Source organism: Oncorhynchus keta, unplaced genomic scaffold (genome assembly GCF_023373465.1).
Source record: "Oncorhynchus keta strain PuntledgeMale-10-30-2019 unplaced genomic scaffold, Oket_V2 Un_scaffold_714_pilon_pilon, whole genome shotgun sequence".
In the NCBI taxonomy this organism is placed as follows: Eukaryota; Metazoa; Chordata; class Actinopteri; order Salmoniformes; family Salmonidae; genus Oncorhynchus; species Oncorhynchus keta.
This window is the reverse complement of record NW_026290992.1, coordinates 50,001-70,063: the sequence shown is the minus strand read 5'-3', so window position 1 is coordinate 70,063 and position 20,063 is coordinate 50,001. Positions and strand designations below refer to the sequence as shown.

Genomic DNA, 20,063 nt, shown 5'->3' with positions numbered 1-20,063 from the left:
TACATTTCTATGTGTAATGTTTGAACATTCTGATAGGAGATGACTTGGCTCACTAATGGAATGTGTTAATAAAATACCTGAGTTAATATATTCCTGTCCGGTATGTTGTAGTTCCACTGGTACTGTGGGTTTGTATCTGCTATAAGAAACAGAGAAGAGAGGTTCTGGCTCAGACAAGGCTACTTAACAAACCAGTAGTAGTCTAGGTTATTACTATGTTACAATGTAAGCATGTTACCAGCTTATTTCTTATTAAGCACCTGGTCATCTATGTGTTGTAAAATAAAGGTGCCATATCACTACAACTCTATACTACCAGCCACACGTACTGCCTTCAGGGTACTGAGATCAGGTTGTCAGACTACTGCCTTCAGGGTACTGAGATCAGGTTGTCAGACTACTGCCTTCAGGGTACTGAGATCAGGTTGACAGACTACTGCCTTCAGGGTACTGAGATCAGGTTGTCAGACTACTGCCTTCAGGGTACTGAGATCAGGTTGTCAGACTACTGCCTTCAGGGTACTGAGATCAGGTTGTCAGACTACTGCCTTCAGGGTACTGAGATCAGGTTGTCAGACTACTGCCTTCAGGGTACTGAGATCAGGTTGTCAGACTACTGCCTTCAGGGTACTGAGATCAGGTTGTCAGACTACTGCCTTCAGGGTACTGAGATCAGGTTGTCAGACTACTGCCTTCAGGGTACTGAGATCAGGTTGTCAGACTACTGCCTCAGGTTGTCAGACTACTGGGGTACTGAGATCAGGTTGTCAGACTACTGCCTTCAGGGTACTGAGATCAGGTTGTCAGACTACTGCCTTCAGGGTACTGAGATCAGGTTGTCAGACTACTGCCTTCAGGGTACTGAGATCAGGTTGTCAGACTACTGCCTTCAGGGTACTGAGATCAGGTTGTCAGACTACTGCCTTCAGGGTACTGAGATCAGGTTGTCAGACTGAGATCACTGCCTTCAGGGTACTGAGATCAGGTTGTCAGACTACTGCCTTCAGGGTACTGAGATCAGGTTGTCAGACTACTGCCTTCAGGGTACTGAGATCAGGTTGTCAGACTACTGCCTTCAGGGTACTGAGATCAGGTTGTCAGACTACTGCCTTCAGGGTACTGAGATCAGGTTGTCAGACTACTGCCTTCAGGGTACTGAGATCAGGTTGTCAGACTACTGCCTTCAGGGTACTGAGATCAGGTTGTCAGACTACTGCCTTCAGGGTACTGAGATCAGGTTGTCAGACTACTGCCTTCAGGGTACTGAGATCAGGTTGTCAGACTACTGCCTTCGGGGTACTGAGATCAGGTTGTCAGACTACTGCCTTCGGGGTACTGAGATCAGGTTGTCAGACTACTGCCTTCGGGGTACTGAGATCAGGTTGTCAGACTACTGCCTTCAGGGTACTGAGATCAGGTTGTCAGAGACTGCCTTCAGGGTACTGAGATCAGGTTGTCAGACTACTGCCTTCAGGGTACTGAGATCAGGTTGTCAGACTACTGCCTTCAGGGTACTGAGATCAGGTTGTCAGACTACTGCCTTCTGGGTACTGAGATCAGGTTGTCAGACTACTGCCTTCAGGGTACTGAGATCAGGTTGTCAGACTACTGCCTTCAGGGTACTGAGATCAGGTTGTCAGACTACTGCCTTCAGGGTACTGAGATCAGGTTGTCAGACTACTGCCTTCAGGGTACTGAGATCAGGTTGTCAGACGACTGCCTTCAGGGTACTGAGATCAGGTTGTCAGACGACTGCCTTCAGGGTACTGAGATCAGGTTGTCAGACGACTGCCTTCAGGGTACTGAGATCAGGTTGTCAGACGACTGCCTTCAGGGTACTGAGATCAGGTTGTCAGACTACTGCCTTCTGGGTACTGAGATCAGGTTGTCAGACTTGGCACAGAGACAGGTATGGAGATATGTGGGTTTCCCTGACCTGTTCTGTCCTGTCTTATCCTGTTCTGTCCTGCCTTATCCTGTCCTGTTCTGTCCTGCCTTATCCTGTCCTGTTCTGTCCTGCCTTATCCTGACCTGTTCTGTCCTGTCTTATCCTGTTCTGTCCTGCCTTATCCTGTCCTGTTCTGTCCTGCCTTATCCTGTCCTGCCTTATCATGTCCTGTTCTGTCCTGCCTTATCCTGTCCTGTCCTTTTCTGTCCTGCCTTATCATGTCCTGTTCTGTCCTGCCTTATCCTGTCCTGTCCTTTTCTGTCCTGCCTTATCATGTCCTGTTCTGTCCTGCCTTATCATGTCCTGTTCTGTCCTGCCTTATCATGTCCTGTTCTGTCCTGCCTTATCCTGTCCTGTCCTTTTCTGTCCTGCCTTATCCTGTCCTGTTCTGTCCTGCCTTATCCTGTCCTGCCCTGCCCTGTTCTGACCTGCCCTGCCCTGTTCTGTCCTGTCACCTCAGGTCACGGTGGTGATGCTCATACAGGGGTAGACTAGTGAATCTCAATTAAAAGGAGGTGGGATCAGGATTGGACCAGGCTCAGAGAGAGAGAGTGATCCAGGGATTGGGGGCCTGTCTAGAGCCTAGAGGAGAGAGGGAGAGAGGGAGAGAGGGAGAGAGAGATAGACACATCCAATCAGCTTCAAGCTTCAGGCATACAGGGTTTACATTCCCTAATCACCCTGTCAGGAGATTACACTGAGAAAGGAGGGAGGGATGAAGGTAGTATGGGAGGAAGAGGAGAGAGGAGGGAGCAGGCAGCGAGAGAGAGAGAGGGAGAGGAGGGAGTAGGCAGCGAGAGAGAGAGAGAGAGAGAGAGAGAGAGAGAGAGAGAGAGAGAGAGAATAAGTGAAAGAGGGCGAGGTAGCACTGTACAGAGAGGAGAGCTCTTAAAGGGCTGGCACAGCGAAGGTGGTATGGAGATATCTGAGATGTAGCCTACAAAACCGTTTCCACATGAGGCAGAAATAGGATGGTAGAGAGAGCGATGCGATATGGGTGTGTTTGTGTGTGTATGAAGTGACGGGTGTCTAGAACAGTTTAGGTTATAGTGTAGTAATGTTAGGTTAGGTACCATAAGATTCTCCCTCTCCTCTCCTGTCTACCATCTGGTTTTGGATTCAACCACAGACAGGTGCCATTCCCAAAATTCACTGGCGTTATGTGACAATATTGTTGACTAAAGTACTAAAAACAACCCTCCTCTATTCTCTCCGCTTACAGGAAATTAGGTCATAAGTCCAAGAGAAAAGCAGAGGCAGCCAGGCAGTAGACCCCAGTCACCTGGGTGGTGGGTCGTGGTTAAGGTGTATTAACAGAACTACAGGTCAGGTGTGTTAACAGAACTACAGGTCAGGTGTATTAACAGAGTTACAGATCAGGTGTGTTAACAGAACTACAAGGCAGGTGTGTTAACAGAACTACAAGTCAGGTGTATTTGTAACGAATGTGAAACGGCTAGCTTAGTTAGCGGTGTGCGCTAAATAGCGTTTCAATCCGTTACGTCACTTGCTCTGAGACCTTGAAGTACTAATTCCCCTTGCTCTGCAAGGGCCGTGGCTCTTGTGGAGCGATGGGTAACGATGCTTCGTGGATGACTGTTGTTGATGTGTGCAGAGGGTCCCTGGTTCGCGCCCGGGTATGGGCGAGGGGACGGTTTAAAAGTATACTGCTACACTGACCGCTGGCTACGTCCCTTCCGTCTTCAAGAGAGCGAGAGTTGCACCCCTTCTGAAAAAACCTACACTCGATCCCTCCGATGTCAACAACTACAGACCAGTATCCCTTCTTTCTTTTCTCTCCAAAACTCTTGAACGTGCCGTCCTTGGCCAGCTCTCCCGCTATCTCTCTCAGAATGACCTTCTTGATCCAAATCAGTCAGGTTTCAAGACTAGTCATTCAACTGAGACTGCTCTTCTCTGTATCACGGAGGCGCTCCGCACTGCTAAAGCTAACTCTCTCTCCTCTGCTCTCATCCTTCTAGACCTATCGGCTGCCTTCGATACTGTGAACCATCAGATCCTCCTCTCCACCCTCTCCGAGTTGGGCATCTCCGGCGCGGCCCACGCTTGGATTGCGTCCTACCTGACAGGTCGCTCCTACCAGGTGGCGTGGCGAGAATCTGTCTCCTCACCACGCGCTCTCACCACTGGTGTCCCCCAGGGCTCTGTTCTAGGCCCTCTCCTATTCTCACTTGCTATACACATGGTCTCTCCTAAGACCACTGCCTTGGCTCTGATCCTCACCCTCTCCGAGTTGGGCACTCCGGCGCGGCCCACGCTGATTGCTCCTACCTGATGGTGGCGTGGCGAGAATCTGTCTCTCTCCACTATCATCTGTTCTAGGCCCTATTCTCGCACCTCACAATTAATCTTCTCCTTTCCCCTTCTGATGACCAGGTGGCGAATAGCATCTCTGCATGTCTGGCAGACATATCAGTGTGGATGACGGATCACCACCTCAAGCTGAACCTCGGCAAGACGGAGCTGCTCTTCCTCCCGGGAAGGTGTGCCCGTTCCATGATCTCGCCATCACGGTTGACAACTCCATTGTGTCCTCCTCCCAGAGCGCTAAGAACCTTGGCGTGATCCTGGACAACACCCTGTCGTTCTCAACTAACATCAAGGCGGTGGCCCGTTCCTGTAGGTTCATGCTCTACAACATCCGCAGAGTACGACCATCTCTCACACAGGAAGCGCGCAGGTCCTAATCCAGGCATTTGTCATCTCCCTGTCTGGGCTGCAACTCGCTGTTGGCTGGGCTCCTGCCTGTGCCATTAAACCCCTACAACTCATCCAGAACCCGCAGCCCGTCTGGTGTTCAACCTTCCCAAGTTCTCTCATCTCACCCCGCTCCTCCGCTCTCTCCACTGGCTTCCAGTTGAAGCTCGCATCCGCTACAAGACCATGATGCTTGCCTACGGAGCTGTGAGGGGAACGGCACCTCAGTACCTCCAGGCTCTGATCAGGCCCTACACCCAAACAGGGCACTGCTTCATCCACCTCTGGCCTGCTCGCCTCCCTACCACTGAGGAAGTACAGTTCCCGCTCAGCCCAGTCAAAACTGTTCGCTGCTCTGGCTCCCCAATGGTGGAACACACTCCCTCACGACGCCAGGACAGCGGAGTCAATCACCCCTTCCGGAGACACCTGAAACCCCACCTCTTTAAGGAATACCTAGGATAGGATAAAGTAATCCTTCTCACCCCCCCCCCTTAAAAGATTTAGATGCACTATTGTAAAGTGGTTGTCCCACTGGATGTCATAAGGTGAATGCACCAATTTGTAAGTCGCTCTGGATAAGAGCGTCTGCTAAATGACTTAAATGTAATGTAAATGTAATTGATGCTGTTGACCCGGATTACTGGTTGCTGCGGAAAAAGGAGGAAGGTCAAAAGGGGGGTGAGTGTAACGAATGTGAAACGGCTAGCTTAGTTAGCGGTGTGCGCTAAATAGCGTTTCAATCGGTTACGTCACTTGCTCTGAGACCTTGAAGTAGTAGTTCCCCTTGCTCTGCAAGGGCCACGGCTTTTGTGGAGCGATGGGTAACGATGCTTCGAGGGTGACTGTTGTCGTTGTGTGCAGAAGGTCCCTGGTTCGCGCCCGTGTATGGGCGAGGGGACGGTTTAAAATTATACTGTTACATATTAACAGAGCTACAGATCAGGTGTGTTAACAGAGCTACAGGTCAGGTGTGTTGACAGAGCTACAGGTCAGGTGTGTTGACAGAGCTACAGGTCAGGTGTGTTAACAGAGCTACAGGTAAGGTGTGTTAACAGAGCTACAGCTCAGGTGTGTTAACAGAACTACAGCTAAGGTGTGTTAACAGAACTACAGCTCAGGTGTGTTAACAGAACTACAGGTCAGGTGTGTTAACAGAACTACAGGTCAGGTGTGTTAACAGAACTACAAGTCAGGTGTATTAACAGAGCTACAGATCAGGTGTGTTAACAGAACTACAGGTCAGGTGTGTTAACAGAGCTACAGGTCAGGTGTGTTAACAGAACTACAGGTCAGGTGTGTTAACAGAACTACAGTCAGGTGTGTTAACAGAACTACAAGTCAGGTGTATTAACAGAGCTACAGGTCAGGTGTGTTAACAGAGCTACAGGTCAGGTGTGTTAACAGAGCTACAGGTCAGGTGTGTTAACAGAACTACAGGTAAGGTGTGTTAACAGAGCTACAGGTCAGGTGTGTTAACAGAGCTACAGGTCAGGTGTATTAACAGAGCTACAGGTCAGGTGTATTAACAGAGCTACAGGTCAGGTGTGTTAACAGAACTACAGGTCAGGTGTGTTAACAGAACTACAGGTAGGTGTGTTAACAGAGCTACAGGTCAGGTGTGTTAACAGAACTACAGGTAAGGTGTGTTAACAGAGCTACAGGTCAGGTGTGTTAACAGAACTGGTCAGGTGTGTTAACAGAACTACAAGGACAGGTGTGTTAACAGAACTACAGGTCAGGTGTGTTAACAGAGCTACAGGTCAGGTAGACCTTAACAGAGCTATTAGGTAAGGTGTGTTAACAGAGCTACAGGTCAGGTGTGTTAACAGAGCTACAGATCAGGTGTGTTAACAGAACTACAGGTAAGGTGTGTTAACAGAGCTACAGGTCAGGTGTGTTAACAGAACTACAGGTCAGGTGTGTTAACAGAACTACAGGTCATGAACTAGACCAACAGAGCTACAGGTCAGGTGTGTTAACAGAGCTACAGGTCAGGTGTGTTAACAGAGCTACAGGTCAGGTGTGTTAACAGAGCTACAGGTCAGGTGTGTTAACAGAGCTACAGAACTGTCAGGTGTGTTAACAGAACTACAGGTCAGGTGTGTTAACAGAGCTACAGGTCAGGTGTGTTAACAGAACTACAGGTCAGGTGTGTTAACAGAGCTACAGATCAGGTGTGTTAACAGAGCTACATGGTGATCCATGGAGTCACTGTGTTTAGGGACAGTGAATGTAAGAGGCAAAGTGGACAGCCAGTGTGGAACGGAATGACTGGTATTATATTCAGTTGGTAAACAACAACACAGATAGTATGCAACCTAAATGGCACACTATTGCCTGACTCCATTAGAGAACTATTGACACTACTTTTGACCAGAGCCTTTAGAACTGGGCCTGGTCAACCCTAAGAAGGACATGAATAGACCTTGCACAGACCATTAGTTTAGGAAGTTCCATCCAGTGGCACCCTATGGAAGGACATGAATAGGGCTCTGAGCTGTGGACAGAAGCTAGCTGCATTGTTTATGAACTGTCCATCTCATAACTCCTCACATAAGCAGACATGAATAGACCCCTTTAATCTCAGACCATGATGTTTAGTGTAATGTCCATCTCTAACCCTATGAAGGACATGAATAGACCATCTGTCAAACCCTACAGACCTCTACCATTAGTTTAGAACTGTCCATCTCTAACCCTATGAAGGACATGAATAGACCTCTGCAATACAGACCATTAGTTTAGAACTGTCCAGCTCTAACCCTATGAAGGACATGAATAGACCTCTGACCAATTTAGAACAGACCATTAGTTTAGAACTGTCCATCTCTAACCCTATGAAGGACATGAATAGACCTCTGCAATACAGACCATTAGTTTAGAACTGTCCATCTCTAACCCTATGAAGGACATGAATAGACCTCTGTAATACAGACCATTAGTTTAGAACTGTCCATCTCTAACCCTATGAAGGACATGAATAGACCTCTGTAATACAGACCATTAGTTTAGAACTGTCCATCTCTAACCCTATGAAGGACATGAATAGACCTCTGTAATACAGACCATTAGTTTAGAACTGTCCATCTCTAACCCTATGAAGGACATGAATAGACCTCTGTAATACAGACCATTAGTTTAGAACTGTCCATCTCTAACCCTATGAAGGACATGAATAGACCTCTGCAATACAGACCATTAGTTTAGAACTGTCCATCTCTAACCCTATGAAGGACATGAATAGACCTCTGCAATACAGACCATTAGTTTAGAACTGTCCATCTCTAACCCTATGAAGGACATGAATAGACCTCTGTAATACAGAGCCTCTACCATTAGTTTAGAACTGTCCATCTCTAACCCTATGAAGGACATGAATAGACCTCTGTAATACAGACCATTAGTTTAGAACTGTCCATCTCTAACCCTATGAAGGACATGAATAGACCTCTACAATACAGACCATTAGTTTAGAACTGTCCATCTCTAACCCTATGAAGGACATGAATAGACCTCTGCAATACAGACCATTAGTTTAGAACTGTCCATCTCTAACCCTATGAAGGACATGAATAGACCTCTGCAATACAGAGCCATTAGTTTAGAACTGTCCATCTCTAACCCTATGAAGGACATGAATAGACCTCTGCAATACAGACCATTAGTTTAGAACTGTCCATCTCTAACCCTATGAAGGACATGAATAGACCTCTGCAATACAGACCATTAGTTTAGAACTGTCCATCTCTAACCCTATGAAGGACATGAATAGACCTCTGTAATACAGACCATTAGTTTAGAACTGTCCATCTCTAACCCTATGAAGGACATGAATAGACCTCTGTAATACAGACCATTAGTTTAGAACTGTCCAGCTCTAACCCTATGAAGGACATGAATAGGTCTCTGCAATACAGAGCCTCTACCATTAGTTTAGAACTGTCCAGCTCTAACCCTATGAAGGACATGAATAGACCTCTGCAATACAGACCATTAGTTTAGAACTGTCCATCTCTAACCCTATGAAGGACATGAATAGACCTCTGTAATACAGACCATTAGTTTAGAACTGTCCAGCTCTAACCCTATGAAGGACATGAATAGACCTCTGCAATACAGACCATTAGTTTAGAACTGTCCATCTCTAACCCTATGAAGGACATGAATAGACCTCTGCAATACAGACCATTAGTTTAGAACTGTCCATCTCTAACCCTATGAAGGACATGAATAGACCTCTGCAATACAGACCATTAGTTTAGAACTGTCCATCTCTAACCCTATGAAGGACATGAATAGACCTCTGCAATACAGACCATTAGTTTAGAACTGTCCATCTCTAACCCTATGAAGGACATGAATAGACCTCTGCAATACAGACCATTAGTTTAGAACTGTCCATCTCTAACCCTATGAAGGACATGAATAGACCTCTGCAATACAGACCATTAGTTTAGAACTGTCCATCTCTAACCCTATGAAGGACATGAATAGACCTCTGCAATACAGACCATTAGTTTAGAACTGTCCAGCTCTAACCCTATGAAGGACATGAATAGACCTCTGCAATACAGACCATTAGTTTAGAACTGTCCATCTCTAACCCTATGAAGGACATGAATAGACCTCTACAATACAGACCATTAGTTTAGAACTGTCCATCTCTAACCCTATGAAGGACATGAATAGACCTCTGCAATACAGACCATTAGTTTAGAACTGTCCATCTCTAACCCTATGAAGGACATGAATAGACCTCTGCAATACAGACCATTAGTTTAGAACTGTCCATCTCTAACCCTATGAAGGACATGAATAGACCTCTGTAATACAGACCATTAGTTTAGAACTGTCCATCTCTAACCCTATGAAGGACATGAATAGACCTCTGCAATACAGACCATTAGTTTAGAACTGTCCATCTCTAACCCTATGAAGGACATGAATAGACCTCTGCAATACAGACCATTAGTTTAGAACTGTCCATCTCTAACCCTATGAAGGACATGAATAGACCTCTGTAATACAGACCTCTATTAGTTTAGAACTGTCCATCTCTAACCCTATGAAGGACATGAATAGACCTCTGCAATACAGACCATTAGTTTAGAACTGTCCATCTCTAACCCTATGAAGGACATGAATAGACCTCTGTAATACAGACCATTAGTTTAGAACTGTCCATCTCTAACCCTATGAAGGACATGAATAGACCTCTGTAATACAGACCACAGACCATTAGTTTAGAACTGTCCATCTCTAACCCTATGAAGGACATGAATAGACCTCTGTAATACAGACCATTAGTTTAGAACTGTCCATCTCTAACCCTATGAAGGACATGAATAGACCTCTGTAATACAGACCATTACCATTTTAGAACTGTCCATCTCTAACCCTATGAAGGACATGAATAGACCTCTGCAATACAGACCATTAGTTTAGAACTGTCCATCTCTAACCCTAAGACAGGACATGAATAGTTTAGAACTGTCCATCTCTAACCCTATGAAGGACATGAATAGACCTCTGTATTAGTTTAGAACTGTCCATCTCTAACCCTATGAAGGACATGAATAGACCTCTGCAATACAGACCATTAGTTTAGAACTGTCCATCTCTAACCCTATGAAGGACATGAATAGATCTCTGCAATACAGACCATTAGTTTAGAACTGTCCATCTCTAACCCTATGAAGGACATGAATAGACCTCTGCAATACAGAGCCTCTACCATTAGTTTAGAACTGTCCAGCTCTAACCCTATGAAGGACATGAATAGACCTCTGCAATACAGACCATTAGTTTAGAACTGTCCAGCTCTAACCCTATGAAGGACATGAATAGACCTCTGTAATACAGACCATTAGTTTAGAACTGTCCATCTCTAACCCTATGAAGGACATGAATAGACCTCTGCAATACAGACCATTAGTTTAGAACTGTCCAGCTCTAACCCTATGAAGGACATGAATAGACCTCTGTAATACAGACCATTAGTTTAGAACTGTCCAGCTCTAACCCTAAGAAGGACATGAATAGACCTCTGCAATACAGACCATTAGTTTAGAACTGTCCAGCTCTAACCCTATGAAGGACATGAATAGACCTCTGTAATACAGAGCCTCTACCATTAGTTTAGAACTGTCCAGCTCTAACCCTATGAAGGACATGAATAGACCTCTGCAATACAGAGCCTCTACCATTAGTTTAGAACTGTCCAGCTCTAACCCTATGAAGGACATGAATAGGTCTCTGTAATACAGACCATTAGTTTAGAACTGTCCATCTCTAACCCTATGAAGGACATGAATAGGTCTCTGTAATACAGAGCCTCTACCATTAGTTTAGAACTGAAAATACATTCACACAGCTTGGCCACGATCTCCCACTCAAAAACGTATAGGTCCGTGACTCCCCTGGCGAGCCCCACTGTGTTCCTCTATGATCTCAGTAAACTGGTGTACACACACACACACACACACACACACACACCACAGAAGTAGTTCATGTTTAACTATTACTATGGTGTCTGTGAGTTAAGGACTTATTGAGCCAATTAGAGATGAGGAAATATACTGAGATGAATCCCAGGCCCTGCTGTTATTGAGTTAGACAAAGAAACCAGGCCGTTCCTGACCACACCATTACTTGAAACACCCATATTGCAATCGTTTTCTATCTGTTCATACGTATACATAGAGAAATAAGGGATTTATTTCTGACTAACATGTTCCCTCAGAAACATATTATAGGCTATCACAACAAGTAGTTGGTGGGCCGCTGCCAAGTAGACTGACTATACATGATGCATTGTCATATATCAACATGGCATTACACTAGTCACTAAATACCTGACACAAACCGTCACAGGCACCAGCAGTTTTACACTACTAGACCACAGGCCTATACTGAGATCATTTAAAAGCCGTTCAACGATTACATTGTTATTATGGGGTTGAACTCATTTCTTGAGAAATATAAATATCCCACATATGTGAAGTGTATTATCGCCCACTCTATCTAGCCTGGATACCCAAACGTGTTCGCTGTCAACCTGTCACACGTAGCATCACTTTCCGTGTCAGCCCAGCTCGCGAGTTCCCGGGATGAAAACAATAACAGCAAATCCCAGCGAAAACCCAGTACCCATTATGTAAGCACACCTCACTTACCGTCAAAATAACGTGGAACACCGTACCGTAATCGACACGGTAAGCCCGCTTTCCCGTGTTCTTATTTAGGGTGAATTATATGTACTATAACCAAGTAGCAGTAGCTAGATAGCTACATGTTTATTTCCCGACGTCTGATCATGGACGACAGATCGGCACGGGCCGTGCCCCACCGACGGTCTGTGGACTCCCAGCCGTGATCCAGCGCTCTTTCGCGGCGGCAGTGTCGCTCCCTTCCGCTCCCCTTCCAGTCTCCCGTCTGTCAAATGTCAGCCGTAAAATCTGGTTCTCGATCATAGGTTGCGATATGTCATCTGTTAGATTTCATAGCATTGGTGGATCAACTCCGTTAGATTCTACCGAACCGTTACTTGACGTGTCAGTCTGCAGTAAAGAAAGCGCTCCTCTGCTCTTAATTATTTAGAAGACCCCATATCCGCTGCACTGTTTCCGCTCCTGTGGCAGCAACAGTGAATACGGTCCTGTTTTTGTAGCATCTCTCCTTGGTGACAGGTCGGAACGGTGTCAGCATATCGAGATATTAAATCAACACTTTTCCAACCCTTGAATCGCGTTGAAGAACTTTCTAAAAAGCTTTGTCTGGTCAACGGTGCGCGGCATAACGTTGTTTGGACCAGCGGCATCAGTCAGTGTACACGAGCATAGTGGATGAAAGTAGGCTAGATGTATCACTAGCACTATGAGGTAGCAGGGACAAGATGTTAGCAGATGGTAGAGAGATGGACGGAGGGATTTGGTCAATCTCACTTTTATAATCCCTGTAGCAAAACAAAGGAGCCAGTCAGATGTTTTTCCAACAATATCAGGCTTCTGGGTCAGGTAAAACAAATAAAAAGGCACCACAAATGGTTAATAAACTGATTTGTTTATTTCAGTGTATTCAAATACATTATTATACAAAATATATGTACACAAGTCAGAGTAAACATGAGGTGTTGTTGACAACAACATAATCAAAACATGTTTCCATTTTTACATCTCTAGACAGTTTTTTTAGCAAGGCTGTGGAACAGGATGTAACCGACTGGGGTGATTTTAAATGTGACCCCTGGATACATCTAGTATTCCTATGGTATGACTTCCTACACATCCTACAGTGTTTCCCCTATATGCATTTAGCAGTGGCGGCCCGTGCTGCCACTCCCCCCAGAAAACATATATATATATATTTCTATGTAGAAAAGCTAATGGAGAGATAGATTTTTTTAAAGATGATGTTTTTTAAATATTTTTTTTATTTTACCCCTTTTTCTCCCCAATTTCATGGAATCCAATTGTTTAGTAGCTACTATCTTGTCTCATCACTACAACTCCCGTACGGGCTCGGGAGAGACTAAGGTTGAAAGTCATGCGTCCTCCGATACACAACCCAACCAGCCGTACTGCTTCTTAACACAGTGCTCATCCAACCCAGAAGCCAGAGGGTACACCGTGCACCTGGCAACCTTGGTTAGCGCGCACTGCACCCGGCCCGCCACAGGAATCGCTGGTGCGCGATGAGACAAGGACATCCCTACCGACCAAGCCCTCCCTAACCCGGACGACGCTAGGCCAATCGCCCCACGGACCTCCCGGTCGTGGCCGGTTACGACAGAGCCTGGGCGCGAACCCAGAGTCTCTGATGGCACAGCTGGCCGTACAAAGATTATCTTTGAGAACAAAAAATATAAATCACCAAAATAAAAACTAGTCAGGGAGAATCAAAAATTCCCCAAATGTCATGGGGCCCCCATTGATTTTGTTATACTGTTTGAGTCATTCAGATAGCATAAGAACACGCCATAAGCCACGGCAAAATGTGTAGAATTGAAGGACATTTTGTTTTTAAACGAAGCATTTTTCTCTTAGCACCATGACAAAATGTGTAGATTTGCAGGAAATTAGCTTTAAAACACCAAAATATCTCTGCTCATTTTCGGTCGGAGAGACCGTGTCATTGGCCACACCCACTACACTAACTTTGCCACCGCTGCAGAAAAACATATTTGGGGAAACACTATTTTATGCCATCAATTATGTCTCCTAATACACATCACATGGGACCTGATAGGTCATTATACAGATCAGTAATGAGGACCTGATAGGTCATTATACAGATCAGTAATGAGGACCTGATAGGTCATTATACAGATCAGTATAGAGGACCTGATAGGTCATTATACAGATCAGTAATGAGGACCTGATAGGTCATTATACAGATCAGTATAGAGGACCTGATAGGTCGTTATACAGATCAGTATAGAGGACCTGATAGGTCGTTATACAGATCAGTATAGAGGACCTGATAGGTCGTTATACAGATCAGTATAGAGGACCTGATAGGTCATTATACAGATCAGTATAGAGGACCTGATAGGTCATTATACAGTTCAGTAATGAGGACCTGATAGGTCATTATACAGATCAGTATAGAGGACCTGATAGGTCATTATACAGTTCAGTATAGAGGACCTGATAGGTCATTATACAGATCAGTATAGAGGACCTGATAGGTCATTATACAGATCAGTATAGAGGACCTGATAGGTCATTATACAGATCAGTAATGAGGACCTGATAGGTCATTATACAGATCAGTAATGAGGACCTGATAGGTCATTATACAGATCAGTAATGAGGACCTGATAGGTCATTATACAGATCAGTATAGAGGACCTGATAGGTCATTATACAGATCAGTATAGAGGACCTGATAGGTCGTTATACAGTTCAGTATAGAGGACCTGATAGGTCGTTATACAGATCAGTATAGAGGACCTGATAGGTCATTATACAGATCAGTAATGAGGACCTGATAGGTCATTATACAGTTCAGTATAGAGGACCTGATAGGTCGTTATACAGATCAGTATAGAGGACCTGATAGGTCATTATACAGATCAGTAATGAGGACCTGATAGGTCATTATACAGATCAGTAATGAGGACCTGATAGGTCATTATACAGATCAGTATAGAGGACCTGATAGGTCATTATACAGTTCAGTAATGAGGACCTGATAGGTCATTATACAGATCAGTATAGAGGACCTGATAGGTCATTATACAGTTCAGTATAGAGGACCTGATAGGTCGTTATACAGATCAGTATAGAGGACCTGATAGGTCATTATACAGATCAGTAATGAGGACCTGATAGGTCATTATACAGATCAGTAATGAGGACCTGATAGGTCATTATACAGATCAGTATAGAGGACCTGATAGGTCATTATACAGTTCAGTATAGAGGACCTGATAGGTCATTATACAGTTCAGTAATGAGGACCTGATAGGTCATTATACAGATCAGTAATGAGGACCTGATAGGTCATTATACAGTTCAGTATAGAGGACCTGATAGGTCGTTATACAGATCAGTATAGAGGACCTGATAGGTCATTATACAGATCAGTATAGAGGACCTGATAGGTCATTATACAGATCAGTATAGAGGACCTGATAGGTCGTTATACAGTTCAATATAGAGGACCTGATAGGTCATTATACAGATCAGTAATGAGGACCTGATAGGTCATTATACAGATCAGTATAGAGGACCTGATAGGTCATTATACAGTTCAGTAATGAGGACCTGATAGGTCATTATACAGATCAGTAATGAGGACCTGATAGGTCATTATACAGATCAGTATAGAGGACCTGATAGGTCGTTATACAGTTCAATATAGAGGACCTGATAGGTCATTATACAGATCATTAATGAGGACCTGATAGGTCATTATACAGATCAGTAAAGAGGACCTGATAGGTCATTATACAGATCATTAATGAGGACCTGATAGGTCATTATACAGATCAGTAATGAGGACCTGATAGGTCATTATACAGATCAGTATAGAGGACCTGATAGGTCGTTATACAGATCAGTATAGAGGACCTGATAGGTCATTATACAGATCAGTATAGAGGACCTGATAGGTCATTATACAGATCAGTATAGAGGACCTGATAGGTCATTATACAGATCAGTATAGAGGACCTGATAGGTCATTATACAGATCAGTATAGAGGACCTGATAGGTCATTATACAGTTCAGTATAGAGGACCTGATAGGTCATTATACAGATCAGTATAGAGGACCTGATAGGTCATTATACAGATCAGTATAGAGGACCTGATAGGTCATTATACAGATCAGTATAGAGGACCTGATAGGTCATTATACAGATCAGTATAGAGGACCTGATAGGTCATTATACAGATCAGTATAGAGGACCTGATAGGTCATTATACAGATCAGTATAGAGGACCTGATAGGTCGTTATACAGATCAGTATAGAGGACCTGATAGGTCATTATACAGATCAGTATAGAGGACCTGATAGGTCATTATACAGTGCAGTATGTGTTGATGAGGTGTCGTACCATCTCAGTGTTTCCACTGGCCTGGTAGATGATTGACAGGTTGAAGGCTATCTCTCTACGCAGGTCTACCTGGTCATCCGCAATACCCTGTAGGAGAGAGATGAGGAAGAGATGAGGTGTGTCTGTCTGTAGTAGATACCTCTAGTGTAAGAGGAGGGAAGCTGAGAGCCTTGTGGTAATAGTGAATGGAGAGGTGTGTCTGTAGTATATACCTCTAGTGTAAGATGAGGGAAGCTGAGAGCCTTGTGGTAATAGTGAATAGCGAGGTGTGTCTGTAGTATATACCTCTAGTGTAAGAGGAGGGAAGCTGAGAGCCTTGTGGTAATAGTGAATGGCGAGGTGTGTCTGTAGTATATACCTCTAGTGTAAGAGGAGGGAAGCTGAGAGCCTTGTGGTAATAGTGAATGGCGAGGTGTGTCTGTAGTATATACCTCTAGTGTAAGAGGAGGGAAGCTGAGAGCCTTGTGGTAATAGTGAATGGCGAGGTGTGTCTGTAGTATATACCTCTAGTGTAAGAGGAGGGAAGCTGAGAGCCTTGTGGTAATAGTGAATGGCGAGGTGTGCCTGTAGTATATGCCTCTAGTATAAGAGGAGGGAAGCTGAGAGCCTTGTGGTAATAGTGAATGGCGAGGTGTGCCTGTAGTATATGCCTCTAGTATAAGAGGAGGGAAGCTGAGAGCCTTGTGGTAATAGTGAATGGAGAGGTGTGTCTGTAGTATATACCTCTAGTGTAAGAGGAGGGAAGCTGAGAGCCTTGTGGTAATAGTGAATGGCGAGGTGTGCCTGTAGTATATGCCTCTAGTATAAGAGGAGGGAAGCTGAGAGCCTTGTGGTAATAGTGAATGGCGAGGTGTGCCTGTAGTATATGCCTCTATTATAAGAGGAGGGAAGCTGAGAGCCTTGTGGTAATAGTGAATGGAGAGGTGTGTCTGTAGTATATACCTCTAGTGTAAGAGGAGGGAAGCTGAGAGCCTTGTGGTAATAGTGAATGGCAAGGTGTGTCTGTAGTATATACCTCTAGTGTAAGAGGAGGGAAGCTGAGAGCCTTGTGGTAATAGTGAATGGCAAGGTGTGTCTGTAGTATATACCTCTAGTGTAAGAGGAGGGAAGCTGAGAGCCTTGTGGTAATAGTGAATGGAGAGGTGTGTTTGTAGTATATACCTCTAGTGTAAGAGGAGGGAAGCTGAGAGCCTTGTGGTAATAGTGAATGGCGAGGTGTGTCTGTAGTATATACCTCTAGTGTAAGAGGGAAGCTGAGAGCCTTGTGGTAATAGTGAATGGCGAGGTGTGTCTGTAGTATATACCTCTAGTGTAAGAGGAGGGAAGCTGAGAGCCTTGTGGTAATAGTGAATGGCGAGGTGTGTCTGTAGTATATACCTCTAGTGTAAGAGGAGGGAAGCTGAGAGCCTTGTGGTAATAGTGAATGGCGAGGTGTGCCAGGCCCATCTGCTGCAGGGCCCGTCCCAGGTTGTACATGCTCTCCTGGCAGGGCCCACGCTGCTCCACGTAACGCCACAGGAATGAGAATCCCTGCCACAACACACAGACACACACGTTATGACACAAAACACACACGACACACACACATAGGGTCTACACACACACACGGTCTATACATTATACAACTGTATAGAACCTACAGGATGTATCTATGAGACACAATACAACTGTATAGAACCTATAGGATGTATCTATGACACATAGGATGTCCACACACAATACACATAGAACCTACACACATAGGATGTATCTATGGGACACACAACTGTATACACTACACAATACAACTGTATAGAACCTACACAGGATGTATCTATGGGACACAATATAGGATGTATCACACAATACAACTGTATAGAACCTATAGGGTCCTATACACACTGTATAGAACCTATAGGATGTATCACACAATACAACTGTATAGAACCTATAGGATGTATCTATGGGACACAATACAACTGTATAGAACCTATAGGGTATCACACAATACAACTGTATACACACACACTGTATAGAACCTAGGATGTATCTATGGGACACAATACAACTGTATAGAACCTATAGGATGTACACACACAACACACACACACAACTGTACACACACACACCTACACACACAACACCTATAGGGTATCTACACACAACACAGGTCTATATACACACACAACTGTATAGAACCTATAGGATGTATCTATACACACACACACCTAGGTCTATATACACACACAACTGTATAGAACCTATAGGATGTCTACACACAATACAACTGTATAGAACGGTCTATAACACAATTGGTATAGACCAATTATACAACTGTATATAGGATGTATCTATGAGACACAATACAACTGTATAGAACCTATAGGATGTATCTATGGGACACAATACAACTGTATAGAACCTATAGGATGTATCTATGAGACACAATACAACTGTATAGAACCTATAGGATGTATCTATGAGACACAATACAACTGTATAGAACCTATAGGATGTATCTATGAGACACAATACAACTGTATAGAACCTATAGGATGTATCTATGGGACACAATACAACTGTATATAACCTATAGGATGTATCTATGAGACACAATACAACTGTATAGAACCTATAGGATGTATCTATGAGACACAATACAACTGTATAGAACCTATAGGATGTATCTATGGGACACAATACAACTGTATAGAACCTATAGGATGTATCTATGAGACACAATACAACTGTATAGAACCTATAGGATGTATCTATGAGACACAATACAACTGTATAGAACCTATAGGATGTATCTATGGGACACAATACAACTGTATAGAACCTATAGGATGTATCTATGGGACACAATACAACTGTATAGAACCTATAGGATGTATCTATGAGACACAATACAACTGTATAGAACCTATAGGATGTATCTATGGGACACAATACAACTGTATAGAACCTATAGGATGTATCTATGAGACACAATACAACTGTATAGAACCTATAGGATGTATCTATGGGACACAATACAACTGTATAGAACCTATAGGATGTATCTATGAGACACAATACAACTGTATAGAACCTATAGGATGTATCTATGGGACACAATACAACTGTATAGAACCTATAGGATACAACTGTATCCTATGATCTATGACACAATACAACTGTATAGAACCTATAGGATGTATCTATGAGACACAATACAACTGTATAGAACCTATAGGATGTATCTATGGGACACAATACAACTGTATAGAACCTATAGGATGTATCTATGGGACACAATACAACTGTATAGAACCTATAGGATGTATCTATGGGACACAATACAACTGTATAGAACCTATAGGATGTATCTATGAGACACAATACAACTGTATAGAACCTATAGGATGTATCTATGGGACACAATACAACTGTATAGAACCTATAGGATGTATCTATGAGACACAATACAACTGTATAGAACCTATAGGATGTATCTATGGGACACAATACAACTGTATAGAACCTATAGGATGTATCTATGGGACACAATACAACTGTATAGAACCTATAGGATGTATCTATGAGACACAATACAACTGTATAGAACCTATAGGATGTATCTATGGGACACAATACAACTGTATAGAACCTATAGGATGTATCTATGGGACACAATACAACTGTATAGAACCTATAGGATGTATCTATGGGACACAATACAACTGTATAGAACCTATAGGATGTATCTATGAGACACAATACAACTGTATAGAACCTATAGGATGTATCTATGAGACACAATACAACTGTATAGAACCTATAGGATGTATCTATGGGACACAATACAA

General features: G+C 43.8%; 3 protein-coding genes and 2 long non-coding RNA genes across 45 annotated transcripts in view; 3 read left to right on the top strand and 2 right to left on the bottom strand.

The window, feature by feature from the left end:
* Positions 1 to 4,244, top strand: part of LOC127929399 (cysteine-rich, acidic integral membrane protein-like) — a 48,580-nt gene extending 44,336 nt beyond the window's left edge. The window contains exons 2-5 of the mRNA XM_052517353.1: positions 289 to 858; positions 958 to 1,309; positions 1,489 to 2,233; positions 4,167 to 4,244. Coding sequence (XP_052373313.1) covers positions 289 to 858; positions 958 to 1,309; positions 1,489 to 2,233; positions 4,167 to 4,244 — 1,745 coding nt within the window. The remainder of the gene's footprint in view (positions 1 to 288; positions 859 to 957; positions 1,310 to 1,488; positions 2,234 to 4,166) is intronic.
* Positions 1 to 12,478, bottom strand: part of hecw2b (HECT, C2 and WW domain containing E3 ubiquitin protein ligase 2b) — a 127,383-nt gene extending 114,905 nt beyond the window's left edge. The window contains exon 1 of the mRNA XM_052517366.1: positions 11,845 to 12,478. The gene's annotated coding sequence lies outside the window, so the exon portion shown is untranslated. The remainder of the gene's footprint in view (positions 1 to 11,844) is intronic.
* A 1,304-nt stretch (positions 12,479 to 13,782) lies between these two features.
* On the top strand, positions 13,783 to 15,738 carry LOC127929402 (uncharacterized). Of its 41 annotated transcripts, XR_008134874.1 has the most exons (10): positions 13,788 to 13,915; positions 13,984 to 14,017; positions 14,052 to 14,085; positions 14,222 to 14,289; positions 14,460 to 14,561; positions 14,596 to 14,697; positions 14,732 to 14,935; positions 14,970 to 15,309; positions 15,344 to 15,513; positions 15,650 to 15,738. It is a non-coding gene; the product is annotated as an uncharacterized LOC127929402 (long non-coding RNA). The 41 variants fall into 41 exon arrangements; XR_008134869.1 differs by lacking the exons at positions 13,984 to 14,017; positions 14,052 to 14,085 and having other exon boundaries at positions 13,783 to 13,915; positions 14,154 to 14,289; positions 14,732 to 14,799; positions 14,834 to 14,867; XR_008134885.1 differs by lacking the exons at positions 13,984 to 14,017; positions 14,052 to 14,085 and having other exon boundaries at positions 13,783 to 13,915; positions 14,154 to 14,289; positions 14,732 to 14,901; positions 14,970 to 15,003; positions 15,106 to 15,309.
* A 432-nt stretch (positions 15,739 to 16,170) lies between these two features.
* gtf3c3 (general transcription factor IIIC, polypeptide 3) overlaps positions 16,171 to 20,063 on the bottom strand; it is a 20,143-nt gene continuing 16,250 nt past the window's right edge. Inside the window, exons 19-20 of the mRNA XM_052517355.1 lie at positions 17,611 to 17,763; positions 16,171 to 16,320 (exon numbers count right to left, since the gene is read on the bottom strand). Coding sequence (XP_052373315.1) covers positions 16,198 to 16,320; positions 17,611 to 17,763 — 276 coding nt within the window. The 3' untranslated portion in view covers positions 16,171 to 16,197. The remainder of the gene's footprint in view (positions 16,321 to 17,610; positions 17,764 to 20,063) is intronic.
* LOC127929403 (uncharacterized) lies at positions 16,670 to 17,646 on the top strand. Its single transcript, XR_008134892.1, has 4 exons — positions 16,670 to 16,791; positions 16,938 to 17,010; positions 17,303 to 17,375; positions 17,519 to 17,646. It is a non-coding gene; the product is annotated as an uncharacterized LOC127929403 (long non-coding RNA).